At 35.0% G+C, this 14,249-nt stretch overlaps 2 protein-coding genes and 1 pseudogene across 2 annotated transcripts; 2 read left to right on the forward strand and 1 right to left on the reverse strand.

The window, feature by feature from the left end:
- The first annotated feature begins 708 nt into the window (after positions 1 to 708).
- Positions 709 to 1,409, forward strand: LOC150035003 (uncharacterized; annotated as a pseudogene).
- A 5,952-nt stretch (positions 1,410 to 7,361) lies between these two features.
- On the reverse strand, positions 7,362 to 8,231 carry LOC150035004 (agamous-like MADS-box protein AGL80). Its single transcript, XM_090315795.1, has 2 exons — positions 7,960 to 8,231; positions 7,362 to 7,868 (listed from the first exon to the last, which is right to left on the reverse strand). The coding sequence occupies exons 1-2, from the start codon at positions 8,206 to 8,208 to the stop codon at positions 7,440 to 7,442; spliced, it is 678 nt and encodes a 225-aa protein (XP_090171921.1). The 5' UTR covers positions 8,209 to 8,231; the 3' UTR covers positions 7,362 to 7,439.
- A 911-nt stretch (positions 8,232 to 9,142) lies between these two features.
- On the forward strand, positions 9,143 to 12,145 carry LOC150035005 (uncharacterized). Its single transcript, XM_090315202.1, has 9 exons — positions 9,143 to 9,371; positions 9,885 to 10,243; positions 10,442 to 10,813; positions 10,879 to 10,995; positions 11,068 to 11,123; positions 11,241 to 11,296; positions 11,393 to 11,531; positions 11,693 to 11,766; positions 11,853 to 12,145. The coding sequence occupies exons 1-9, from the start codon at positions 9,143 to 9,145 to the stop codon at positions 12,143 to 12,145; spliced, it is 1,695 nt and encodes a 564-aa protein (XP_090171328.1).
- Positions 12,146 to 14,249: the final 2,104 nt, after the last annotated feature.

A 14,249-nucleotide genomic window follows, 5' to 3' on the forward strand; every position in this document is an offset into this window, starting at 1 on the left:
CGGGACGATATTCGTGTGGTGGAGCATGCTTGGCATGGTTGTATAGACAACTATGCAAAGCAACAAGACTTGAGGTTCGAGAGATAGTTGGGCCTCTCATACTTTTGCAACTATGGGTTTGGGAGCGATTTCCAATAATGGCTCTACAGCTACATCATGTTAATGACACTTAGTTAGTTGGACGAGCCTACGGTTCTCAGTATGTTGTTTTAATTCAATTTAATTTTTATATCACTAATCTAGTTAATTTAAATTTTAAATTATCAATTTAAAAATTTAGGTGGAGAGATAAATTTTCTGTGACTAGGACAGCCACACATGTAGTCAACCAGTATAGATACATGTTTGATCTACTTCAACCTGAACAGGTACATTACACTAAACCTAATTGATTATTTTATTCACATTTTTATTGTATTTGTCTTTAATATTCTCTAATATAATATTTTTTGTTTCAAGTTATTTGGGAGCCGTACAAAATTATTGTGCATACTTTACCTATTTTTGTACGAATGATCAAAACATATGGCGGATGATGAGTCCTCTCATATGTTTTCACATTGGTGAGTGGCATCTTCCTGACAGGGTGATGAGACAATTTGGTTTTCAGTAGGATGTCCCATCGCCTTATAATACTGAACCCGTACTGCATGATATTGACCTAAGGACTAGAGATTGGTCCGCAAAAGTTGCACATTTGGTAGTACGATGGTACTATATCGTGCAAGGTTTATTGCAGTGGGGGTTTCTCTTGAACAGTTTGACACAGATGTCACTTCAGAATATATTCATTGGTATAATAATATCATAAGGCGCTACATCACTCGTCCGGGAACAGCTGTGGGTCATCTGGTAAATGAATGAATATTATCTAATTTTTTTAATTTAAATTTATTTTAAATATTGTCTAGTTGTTTTATAATTCACAGAGATCGAATAACAGTAGGCACCGTGAGGTTGCGAATGATCCGAACTAACTTCTTGCTATATGTAGTGACAACCAAAGATATATGGAGGAAATTCATTATATGTACGATATACCTATTGTTCCTCCACCTGCTCCAAGACGTAGAGGACCTGTTGGGGAAGAGGATGAGTTTGATGAGGTTGCACATAATGTGGAAGAGTTGTCCCCTATGATGCAAACGCAGAGTCAAACAAATTATGTTTGTCCGATGATGATGATGCCAACATTTGGTTTAGGACATTATGACTCAGAGGCTGGTCCTTCGTCTTCATACGTGCATGGACATGGTCGGGGTCGTGGAGAGCATAATGAATATTCATATTATGAAGCGCCTGCAGAGGTACCGGAGCAATATCAAGAAGAACCCGAGCAACCTCAAGTTCGAAGTCGACAACGACAACCACCTTGAAATTGATGACGTCCGCCTTGTGGGACACATTGATTTTTGTAATTATTTTTATATAAATGAGATATTTAATTTACATTTTTTTATTTTTATGAGTTATTATTTTTTTAAATTTATTCTTTTTAGAGTTTAAATAAAATAATAAAATATTTTTAGAAATGGTTTTTATAAAATGAAAAATTAAAAAAAAAAAAGAAGAAAGGATTGAAAGAAGAAGGTGGAATGTGTAATAATTAAAAAGGAAAAAAAAAAAGAAATTTGTACGGTATTCTCGCTCTCGCTCAAAATCTCTCTATCTCGATCTCGCTCTTGCTCACACTCTCGCCCACACCCTCGCTCACGATCACGCTCACGCCCTCGCTCTCGCTCTCGTTCACGCTCATGCCCACGCCCTCGCTCACGCTCATGCCCACGCCCTCGCCCTCGCTCACACTCACACCCACGTCCTCGCTCTTGCTCAAAATCTGGCTCTCGCAAAATCTGGCTCTCTCAATCTGGCTCTCTCTCATAATCTCGCTCTCGAATTTGATTGGGAAGTTCAGTGGTAAAAAGAAGGAGATTCATTAGCTCGTTATTTAGTCAGACTTGCTGAGATGACAGAATCCGTAAAAATTATTCAACAAGTTTTGGAAGGAATTCCAGGGGGACCTTATGAAAATTTAGAAATATGATATTTTGATAGAGAAAGGTCTCCGGAATGATAATTAAACAGACTCAATAATAATATTAGGAAGGGCAAGGTCGAGGGTTTAAAGTTCGACGTACAAGTGAAAGGAAGGTCGAGGGTTCAAAATTCGACCTATCTAGGTCGAATTTTCAACCCTCGACTTATTTTTTTTTTTTTTTTAAAAAACAATAATATTTTTACAAATAGTTTGAAAACAACAATATTTTCCTAAATAGTTTCTAAAAGGACAATATCCTTTTAATTATATCGTGGATTCGTCGTCTCTCAACACTCGCTAAATTAACCAAAGTAAAAATTCTACTACTATTTCTCTAAAAAATAATTCAAACAAACATAAAAAAGAGAGAGAAAGAACCTAAAATCATTGTTTTGGTCTTCAACTTTAATTTTAAAATAGTTGCTTAAGAACAAGGCATTATAGAAATAAAAATTTGCAAAGACTTAAATAAACTAGTTGGAAGATGTATGCATATTTTTTATGACATAAAGTTTTAAGTTATAATTTAAATTTGATTGAACATTCATTCAATTTAATTAGTAAATGTTTAACCTGAAATAAAAAAATTTTAAAAAAATAGTGCTTAAACTATATATTTATTGTTTCAAGTTAATTTACCATAAATAAATATGTAAACGTAGATGATAAAAGTATATAATTCATAAGAATTATACACCTCTATTTAAAAAAAAAAAAAAGTATATAAAGATTTAATAATTTTTACATCGAATAAAGAAAAATCTCTTTGTAAACAAAATTTAATGTTGTTTTCCTATTATATTAGAATCCAATATATCAAATCATTTTTTAAGAAAATTATGACAACTAAATCTTCTCATGTTTTTAAGATTTTTTAATTGTTAGTTGTATTTACTTATTTAGTTTTTCGATACTTGACTTTGATCAATCTTTTTTTTAGTATGCCATTAAGATATGAATTTTTGAAAAGAAAACTAAAAAAAAAATAACAAAACTAAAAACTATTATTAGACTAAAATGTTTATTTCAAAACATAAAATTACGTTCATATTTTAATTTATTTATTCTAAACTATAAAATTTCAAGGGCTTTTAACATTTAAATACCATAAATAAATATATATAAATAATACCGTAAATAAAGATATAAAAAGAGTCGATGAATCAAATTAGAATACACAATGATATAATTAGATAGAATAACTGTGAAATATAATTGGTATGAAAGTGACATAATAACATAAAATAGTACTTAATTATGGGGTAGTTCTTTGATGGTTGCTTTTTGGAAGAAAAAAGAAAAAAAAATAATAAAAAATTTCATAAGAAGTATATATCTCAATTTCTTGATTAAAGGAAAATCTCATCGGAAACAAAATTTCTTATATGCATGGAACACAATTTATGGTTCTTCCTTACTCTTTCTTCTTTTCATTATATGGACAATTTTTGTAAATTTTTTCTCGAAATTTGATATGTGAAATTGAATGTTGTTCTCTTATCCTTAAGATCCTAAATCATAAGATTTTTAAAAAGATTATGAATAATCAAACCTTCTCCAATTATTGTTTTATTTTTTTGTGTTGTTACTCGAAGTTACTTTTCGAGTTTATTGATATATGATTTTAATAGATCTTTCAATTAAGAATTTTCAAGATGAAAAATATAAACAACTCCATGGAGGAAAAAACGACCTTCATATTTTAAATATTTTAATTTATTTATTCTTAAAATTTCTTAAAATACAAAACTTCCTTTTGCACATCTTAACTGGAGTTTTGTAATGTTGTATAACTCATTATTAATCTGAACATGTCAAAGGTCTTGTTTCTTCTTTTTACATCAAAATTTCACAAAATTGTACTTGATATGTTTAGAGTTTAGATGTAACCTCTCACTTTCTATCAACTAATCTTAGTACATAATGTTCATGTAGTTTTCATTAGGATTTGATCATAAAATTGTGATAGACCTACATTATTGAACTTCAACTTTGGTCTTACTTCCTGAAAACTTATCAAAAATTTAGAGTAATGAATTCTAACTTTAAAGAATTACCTCTTACTACTGTTTTCATTATATTTGAGTTGATGTTAATCAACTTTATTAGCTGAAGACATCTTTAATGAAAAAATAATCTGTCTTTTCAATCTGGGTTTTATAATCCTAAAAAATATCTAAGTTTTCACTCCTTCTGGACATGGTTAGCTGTGAGGGACAGGTTGGGTACGTGGGGTTGGTTGAGGAGTTGGGGTGTGTTGTCAGAAGGGGGTGCCTTCTGTGTGGGGATGTGTGGAGTCGCGAGATCATTTATTTTTTAAGTTTGGGTTTAGGAGAGAGGTGTGGTCTGGTGTGTTGCATTAGTTGGGGTCATCGCATCGGGTGGCGGGTTGGGATGTGAAGTTAAGTTGGTTGTGTCGAGTGGGGTCATGTAAGGGGGTGCATAGTAAGTTATTCCGTGTATTCTGGTGTGCTTCCATATACTACATCTAGCAAGAACGTAATCGGCGACTGCATGGAAGTAGACCGAGGTCGGTGTCAGCTCTGGTTCACCTTATGGTCTCTACGGTTCATGCTCGTGCTTATTCCTGGCGAGTTGATCTTCTTGGTCTTATATAATATGTTTACGGATGTTTTCTTGTTGTACTTTCCGTTGTTCTTTGTTTTGCTGTTGTCCCTTGTTTGTGGGATTTTGGTTTCTTTTCTTTGGCTTTCTTTCTAGTGGTCTGCGATTTTTTTTTTTTTTGTGTTGGTTTTGTTCTGATCTTATCTTGTAGGCTTTGTTTTTTGTTTTGTTACCCTGTCCTTACTTGTGCTTTGATGCTTTGATGCCTTGATCTCGGGCTGTGGGATCCCCTTATTGTTATATAATAATATCACCTATTCTAAAAGAAAAAATATCTCAGTTCTATGTAGTATTATATATGTCAAATATTTTAGAAATTTGACGGTGAATCTATTTTTTCTTTTTTAGTATAATAGGGGTAGAGGGATTCAAACTACAAACCCTGTAGCCAATAATACTCTTGCATGCCAGTTGAGCTATGTTCGCTTCGATATGTGAGAGGGAATCTTAATTCAACTATCTAGGTGACCATCTATAATAAAATAATGATTGTCTAACACACAATAGAACTTGTTCATAATGTTACAATATTTTATATATGTTATTAATAAATAATAATTTAAAAAATTAAATGTTACAATATTTTGTATATGTTATTAATAAATAATAATTAAAAAAAATAAACGAAGCAAGTCATAGATTAATTGTAAATGTTTCATTTTGCTACTACTAAATGCCCTCCGAATGTTTAAGAGATAAAATAAAACAATATTTTTGGATTACATTACTATAAGAAGAAAACGGGAATGAGAATATATAAGGGTTGTTTGGTATGCAATCTAAAAATAGAAATTTGTAAACAATGGATTCAATGAAAATTGTATTTCATGTTATCAGATATGTGTTTGATAGTAAATTTATAAATCAAATTCCAATTTAAATAAATTTTTAAAATATGATTCAAAATATATTTTGTTACTCACTAAATACTAGATTGAATATAAACCATTATTAATTAATTTATAAACTTGCTTTATGTTAAAGTTTTTGTATAATTATTATTTCGTAATATCATATAATATAATACATATTTTAAATTCAACAAATATAATTGAGTTTATACCATGAAATAGTATAATTGTGTTATTTTTTTAAATATAATTATGCATTTTAAAATATTGAATTCAAAATCTATATCCACTGAAAACATAAAAAAGTTATTTTCAGAATTTGCACCATTTTGATCGAACCTGAAAACAATTTTTGGAAACAGAATCTCAACAAAACACATATTCGCTGAATTTAGTGAATCTAAAAACATAAAATATAAAACAAAATTTGAATTGTCTATCAGGTCCTAAATATGTTGGATTCATAAAATGTAAACCTATCATCAAGGATATATAAATATTGTTAAATCAACATCAATCCAATCAAAGGAAAAAATAAAATTAAAACATGGAAATACACTAAATGATTTAAACTAATTAAAACGGTAAGAACAAATTACCTGGAAAACTGTGAGAATGTAAATGCAATAATGTCTCAATTACTCTGGAAATATTGCCACTAAATGCTAACACTAATTATCAGTTACCAATCAATTTGCCACTAAAATAGATAAAATATAGGTTAAACAATTTTTTTCATTAACAATTTAATCTTTAATTTGTAACAATTTACTGTTAAATATACTTTTGAGATTTATAATGGTTCAATACTACATTTTTTTTTTATAAACACGTTTAGTACCAAAAATGAAATCAAAATCAAGTATTAGCTTTTAATTCAATCTTTGTAATTTAAAAACAAAATTAATATCTATACAAATATAAGTATATAGCTATACGATAAATATAAGTGGATCAATTGAAGTAAACTAATGTTCAAAATATAAATCATTACTTCTATGAAACTTCAGAGACCAAAAATATTCTTTTGATCGTAAAATATATGATGTACGTATGAAGTACACATTTTTATTTTTATTTTATAAAATGTGTTTCATCTTACAATATATCATATAAAAAAGATAAATATCTTATTTGCTGTATGAAGTACAAATTATTTTTCTAATCAAATGTGTCTCATCCTAGCTGTAATATATCATATAAAATAGAACAAAATTTTTGTCTATTCCTCTTTTTCTTGATGTCTTATTTTGTTCTAATACGTACGTCGGTTTTACTTTTTAGAGGCTAATAATGCACTAACTTGTAGTATGGTTTAGATTTCTACACATAATTAAATTTATACGAAAAGAATAAAGACTTAGATGCACCTATTTGTTTACAACCAATCCTAATCATATCGTGGGAATAACTTTATATATATATATATATATATATATATATATATATATGAAGAAGTTCTTGCGTGATAAATTGTAATTGGACAATTGCATGTGATTTCAACCTATGATTTTTAAATATATTGTTTTACATGATTTTGGTGGTTTTCGAAAGGTTAATTTGATTATATATATATATATATATATATATCTTCTTTTGATACTTTACATCTTATCCCAATCATAAAGATAAAAATCATAGAAATTAAATTATTCTCACCAAAACCCTTCCTATATGTCACATACTATATTTATAAAGATTCTTTATATGCATACAATGTTTAAAAGGAAACAATATTCGATTTTTATAAAGATTAATATTAGCTTGTAGGAAACCAGAGAAAAAAATGAAAATTTGTTTGGACAAGTTGAAACAAAAATGACATGGAAAAAGAAGAGGAAAACTGAAGGAAATTTATATTTATGATGATGAGAATAGAAAAAGAAAATTTCAGAAATTAAAAAAGAAAAATGGAGAAGTGAAATCTAAGGGAAAAAGGCATTGGAGAACATTGCATTACTATAGTTATAAGTTTGATCCCCAGAAGGCAAAAACATATCATCCCCAAAAAGCCCCATTTGATCCTGAGGGCTCACAAGCTCCATCATCCACGCCACTGTTTCCGACGGGTTCTCCGATGCTTGACACAAAGACTGAGGTTGAGATCGAGGCTGAAGCTGCATCGAACGTTTTTTAAGAGAGTCAATGCGTGTAGCAATGTCTTCAAGACTCTGATCAATGAGCCAAACGAGGTCATTCAAATCAAGTACGTTGAGGTCATGCAACTCTTTTTCAGCGGTTAGGCTTTGAAACATGAGTCGCATGACCTCTTTCTTTCGGTTGTCCTTTCTCATCTTCTTCAACTGGTCATTTGCCTTTGCAATCTTTTGTCGTAGAAACTTCTCATGATTCACCTGTTTCAAAAGATACCCCTATTTCTTTTAGAAGTTACGTTGCAATAATAATGTAACAACAACCCTTCGTAAATGTATCCAAACTATTTACCATATTCTTGCTCTGTTCCATCTTAGGCATCTTCTTGAATCGGGAGAGAACGCGTTGGACTCCAGTCGGAGAAGGCCAGACCTCAGGCTCAGATTCATAGGGACTAAAGATGATTGCACATGCCTCGATTCCACAAAGAGTGCTCAATTCACTAACTTTCTTCATAAGCCCTCTCTTCCTCTTCTTGTATGTTGCCTTTCTTGCAGAGGCATTTGCAATGTAAGCAAGTTTCACTTTCTTTCTCGTCATAATTTTGTTTCTTTTTTTTTTTTTTTTTGGTTCAATATTCCATTTTCATTTTGTTGTCAATTTATATAGATTTGAGTATCATATCTGATCAGGGTATGATTTTTGTAGGTTAAATGAGTAGTGATCACATTGATATTCTCATTATTATAATATTCATAACATCCAATAACCTTTTTAGTATTCTTTTTATTATTACTTATTACTATCATAAATGTGTCATTTAATTGTAATCAAAGAGGAGAAAGAAGAAATAGGGGATTAAAAAAGAAACATATATAAATTAAAATATTTGAAAACATAAGGTAAAATTCTAATGGACTTTAAGCTTGAAGAGAGAGATTAGGCAACATATTTAAACGTAAAATAATATTTTTATTTATTTGAGAAAATTAACTTTACAAAATGATTATATAATGAAATACAAAATCATAAAATGGCCTCAATATAATTAATATCATAATAAAGAGACTTTTTTTTCTTTTATTTTTCTGTTACTTTTGTCTTTGAAAAATGGTTAGCTTCCAGTTATAATTTATTCATAGCTCTCATGAAATCACTAATTATAATTTGGAGTTCATTCCTCCTTTGGTTGAAAATGATAAAGTTATTGTTGAACCTTGTGAGGAGATTATTGATGAGGGTGTCTGTATGTGGGAGAAATATCTGGTTGGTCAGTTTGTGGATGCCAAACTCCCGTATTCTATTATTTGTCGTCTTATTCAGAGAATTTGGAGACGTGTAGACATGCCAACTATTACCTTGTTGGATAACGGTTTGATTATCTTTAAATTTCGGAAGGTAGATTCACGGGATTGTGTGTTGGAGAATGGTCCATGGACTTGGATGGCAAGCCCATCTTATTACGACAGTGGTCTCCAAGTGTTCTTGTTGTGGTTCTTTTGGGCATACTGGGGCGGTGTGTGAGCAATAGGGTATGGAAAAGGGTCAGGAATTGTGTATTGTGGCAGTCAATGAGGGGTGTTTAGAGAAGAATGGGGGAATTGAGAGTTTGAGGAAGGGGCAGGACTTGGGTATGGGTGCGAGGGGAGCTGGCCTAGTGGATGAGATTAAGTGCGTGGGGAGGGTTGAAGAGTTTACTATGGTTAGTCGACGTAGGCGTGATAGAGGAGGTGTAGGGCATAGCGGTGGTAGTGGGTCACCGGGTACGTCGCCCTTAAAGAGCAGAAGTTTATGGGTCCCCTAGAATAACGGGGTTTGTAAAGCATGTTGATGATCGTAATTAGTTTGATATTTTGTGTGATAAGGGGGGAGACTCCTTGGCATTGGCACTAGTGCAGGCAGATCCTGATCTGTTGTTTGTTATGGATAGGATGTACTGGAGTTTGGGCAAAGGCCTAGTGGGAAGTGGTAAGTGTGATCTCTTGCAAGATTCATGATTTGGTGTTCCTGGAATGTTAGAGGGTTGAATGACCCTTTCAAGTGTAGGGTGGTGGTAGACTTTCTAGCTTCCTCATTTGTTATTTTCTATTGTTTGCTTGAGACGAGGGTTCGTCATGAGAATTTTGGTATAGTGATGGGTAGGTTTGGTAATGCTTGGAGTTATGTGAGTAGCTATAGTGTGCAGGGAGTTGGGAGGATCTGAATGATGTGGCGGAAGAGTGTCTATGATTTTTCTATTGATGTCAGTGGGGATCAATTCATTTATGGAACCTTAGTGGATATTGTATCTAGTGTTAGGGTACATACTGGTGCTGTATATGCCTCTAATCACATGAGTGAGAGGAGGAACTTGTGGTCTCAGTTGATTGATGTGTGTGCCTCATGGAAGCTTCCTAGAGTTGTTTTGGGGGATTTTAATGTTATTCGTAGTAGCTCGGAGGATTTTGGTGGTTTCCCTAGCTTGAGGGATATGGAGGAATTTGATGGCGTGTTATTGGAGGCAGATCTGGTTGAGTTGGGTGTGACAGGTAACTGGTTTACTTGGACTAGTAAATTTCAGGGGAATGATATTTTGCGTCGTTTGGATCGATGCTTGTCCAATGAGGCGTGGAAGGTAGCTTTTCCGTATTCGGAGGTTAGAGTTGGTCAGTGAGAGATTTCTGATCATAGCCCTCTTTTAGTTTCTATAGGGGAGATGAGGAGTAGTCTACCTACTACGTTTCGTTATTTTTCTCATTGGGCCGAGGCAGAGGGTTTTCTTGATACTATCAAGTACGTGTAGATAAGGTCTGAGGATGTGTCTCCTATGGTTAGTTTTGTGCGAAATTTGAAGGTAGTGAAACGGGTTTTTCGTGCTTCGTATGGTAGGCGTATCTTTGTGTTAGCTGATGAGGTCCAGGCGGCTAGGCAGGTTATGGAGGCTGCTCAAGCTGCGGTAGAAAGGAATCCTAATTCAAAGTCGGTGTGTGCGGAGGCAGCTCGGGCCACTGAGGTGTTTTGGTCAGTGGCTAGATTGGAGGAGGCGTCGCTCCGACAGAAGGCTAAAGTCAGGTGGTTGGAGTTAGGTGATATGAACACAGCTTTTTTCCATCGCTGTGTCTGTTCTCGTCGCAGCTGCAGTGGCTTGTTTACGGTCATGGATGCTGGGGGGACTCGCCAGACGGTGCATGATAGAGTGGCAGGGGTGGCGGTAGAATTCTTCCGGGTTGCTTAGGGCCTCAGCATGTGGGGTAGAGGGATCTTACTGCCCAAATTGGGGATATTGTGCAGTTTAGCTGGGTCAAGGAGAGGGTGGAGGCACTTGGTCGTCGAGTGAGTCGGGAGGAGATTCAAAAGGCTTTATTCTCGATGAAGTCTAGGAAGGCTCCTGGGCCTGATGGGTTTTCGGTGGATTTTTATATAGCTGCTTGAAGTGTGGTTGGAGATGATTTTTGTGACGCTGTGCTGAATTTTTTTTAGACATGTTACCTACCTGGTGAAGTTAATTCTACTGCTATTACTCTCATCCCTAAGAGGTAGGGAGCTGAACATATGGAGGAGTTTCGTACTATTTCATGTTGTAATGTTATGTATAAGTGGTTGTGGTTGCCTAATTTCATCAGTAGTAATCAGCCTACATTTGTTCCTGGTAGGTCGATTTTCGATAACATTTTATTGTGTCAGGAGCTCGTGGGGAACTACAATGAGGGTATAGGGAAGTCGTGTTGTGTGCTAAAGGTAGACCTTCAAAAGGCTAACGATTCAGTGAATTGGGATTTTCTATTTAGTGTGTTGTTGGTTATAGGTATGCCCCTTCAGTTTGTTAATTGGGTGAGAGCTTGTATTACTTCACGTAAGTTCTCTGTGATGATTAATGGTTCCCTCGAAGGGTTTTTTCCTGATAGGAAGGGGTTGAGGCAGAGGGATCCGTTGTCTCCTTTTTTGTTTGTGATAGTGATGGAGGTCTTGTCTAGGTTGTTGAATAAACTTTCTGTGTAGTTTAGGTTCCATGATCGGTGTGAGCGTTTGGGCCTAACTCATTTGGTTTTTGTAGAAGATTTTATGATTTTCTGTACAGCTGAGAGAGATTCTTTGGAATTTGTAGGCAAGTATTGACAAAGTTTGCAGAGCTATCTGGGTTAGTTGCAAATGTTGGGAAGAGTTCCATGTTTGTTGCCGGTGTGAGGCGGAGGAACTAACTGCATATATGGGTGTCTCTCTTGTTTCGCTGCCTATTAGGTGTCTAGGTTTACCTTTATTGGCAGGTTGGTTGAGGGTTGTGGATTGTGCACCTATCATACAGAGGGTTACAGCTCGTATTAGAAGCTGGGCAGCGAGGTCCCTCTCCTTTGCTGGGAGGTTGCAACTTGTTAGGTCTGTTTTACAGTCCTTTCGTGTTTTTTGGTGTAGCATCTTCATGTTGCCTGCATGTGTAACTCATGAGCTTGATCGTCTGTTACGTAGTTATTTATGGAAAGGTAGTGTGGTGAGTTGGGGTGGTGCACAGGTGGCGTGGGATGAGGTGTACTTATCGTTGGGAGAGGGGGGTTGGGTGTGAAGCATGTGGCCTCTTGGAACCAGGTTTCTATTATGTAGCTGCTCTGGCTTATCTTAATTAAGTCGGGGTCACTTTGGGTGGTGTGGGTGGAGGCGTATGTTTTGCGTAGGCCTATTTTCGATTAATAGAATAAAATAAAGAGGAGTTAATTAAAGGATTAAATCCTAGGGTAAGATTAGGATGACCCTAAGTGATGAAAAAGAATAGAATACTTTGGAAATAAACCCTAAGTGGTGAAGATGTGGTTAGGTGAAACCCTACTACAAAATTGACTAAGTGTTTAGGTATGTTTATTCGTTGGCCATAAGGTCTTGGGCAAAGGGAGAAGTGTAGTGAGAGTAACGCATGCCTTGGAGGTTAGACCAACGTATTAGGCAAAGGATGCGTTGAAGGGTGGCAGGCGGTTGAAAAAGGGCATGCGAGGGTGCATGGGGGAGGGGGAGGGGGAGGGTAAGCCAGGACGTGGGGCAACGCAGGGATGGAGGGGAGCCATGCGTTGAGCGCCTCGGCCAAATGCCTAGCTATGCGTCGAATGAGCCAAGAGCTGCCAAACGCCCAGCCATGCGTCGAGCAGGCCAAACGCTGCCAAGCGCCCAGCCATGCGTCGAGCGGGCCAAGCGCTGCCGAGCGCCCATGCGTTGAGCACTTCCGAATGCTGCCGAGTGCTCATACAGCCAAGCGCGTATGTGTCGATGCCAGTGCCTATGCGTCGATGCGGTCGAGCGAGTGTACGTCGATGTGGCTAAGCGCCCATGCAAGCAATGTCAAGCGCCGTGCCATGCGACCCATTCGAGTGATGCGTTGATGATGAGTGAGCCATGTGTTGATGCTAAGCCTACGTGTTGGAGCCGTGTGACTTGCGATGCATTGGAGGTTGGTCATGGCTTTCACGAGGAATGCATTGGACATAGGCCATGCGATAGGCTAGGAGGGACGCATGGTGTTGGCTCTTGCGATAGTTAAGGGTTGCGATGGTCCTATGTTGGAAATCAAGGGAAACCAATGGTTGCTATGTGTTGGAGTCATACTATGCGTCGAGGACCTACTATGCGTTCTTGAGTACACTATGCGTTAACATGCGAGGCTAGTTGTATGCATTGAGAATCACCCTAGTGAATGCATATTGAAAGGAATGAACGCATAAGAAGACTGAGCTCATATGGAAGACGTCATCCTAACATGTGGCTTGTTGAGAAGAATTCTTCAACCTTAAGGATTTGAGGTGGAGGCTTGAGGAGACATGCAAAAATCAGTCTCATGCATTGCCAATGTAGAAGAAAGACACCCAACATTTGCATTGATCAAACCTTTTGTTTGTAGACACCTCAAGCAGGAGTTGGAAGGGGCTGGAGGTTGGCAATCTTTAAGAGTAACACATGGAGGAGGAGATGTGGATCTTGGAGGGCTTTTGGATGCCTATAAAAGGAGGGACGCCCCACTTCAACCTACACACCAAGTCATCAAAGAGCACAAAGAGAGGAAAAATAAAAGGAGAGAAAAATAAAGTGTGAGTCGGAGATACCAGTAAGGACGATAGGAGGCAAAATAGTCTGGCTAATATATATATTTAAAATATAATCAAAAGAAGATAATAATTCTTTATGTATTCACAGAAAAATTAGAAGAATATTTAAAGGAAAAAAAGTTGCAATGCAATAACATCTTTTTAAAAAGAAAATGGATATATTAAAAATTAAAAATAAGAAACATATCGTTATCAAGTAAAAAAAATGAAATACAACCATCTAAACTATAAAATAAAAGTAAATGGTCAAATTAAAAATAAAAAATAAAAAGGATTGCATGTACCTTAAAACAATCTATTTTCAATTTGACACACAAAATAATAATAATATCTGGTTTGCAATTGCATCTTTAATTATATAAATATTTACAAATAATGCAAGATGGTATCCTAGAATTAACCATTTACTTTTTGGTTATGGAATATTTGAAAAGATGAACAATAATATTTTATAATAAAATTTATATATATGAACTATTATGTTATAATTATTACAATTAAATAAATATTTGAAAGATAAAGAGATCTAATTAATATTTGGAAGATATGGAGGTCTAACTAAGTTAAATAATTGTAATT

This window comes from Benincasa hispida, chromosome 7 (assembly GCF_027475165.1).
Source record: "Benincasa hispida cultivar pf3 chromosome 7, pf3_genome.v1.1, whole genome shotgun sequence".
NCBI lineage: Eukaryota > Viridiplantae > Streptophyta > Magnoliopsida > Cucurbitales > Cucurbitaceae > Benincasa > Benincasa hispida.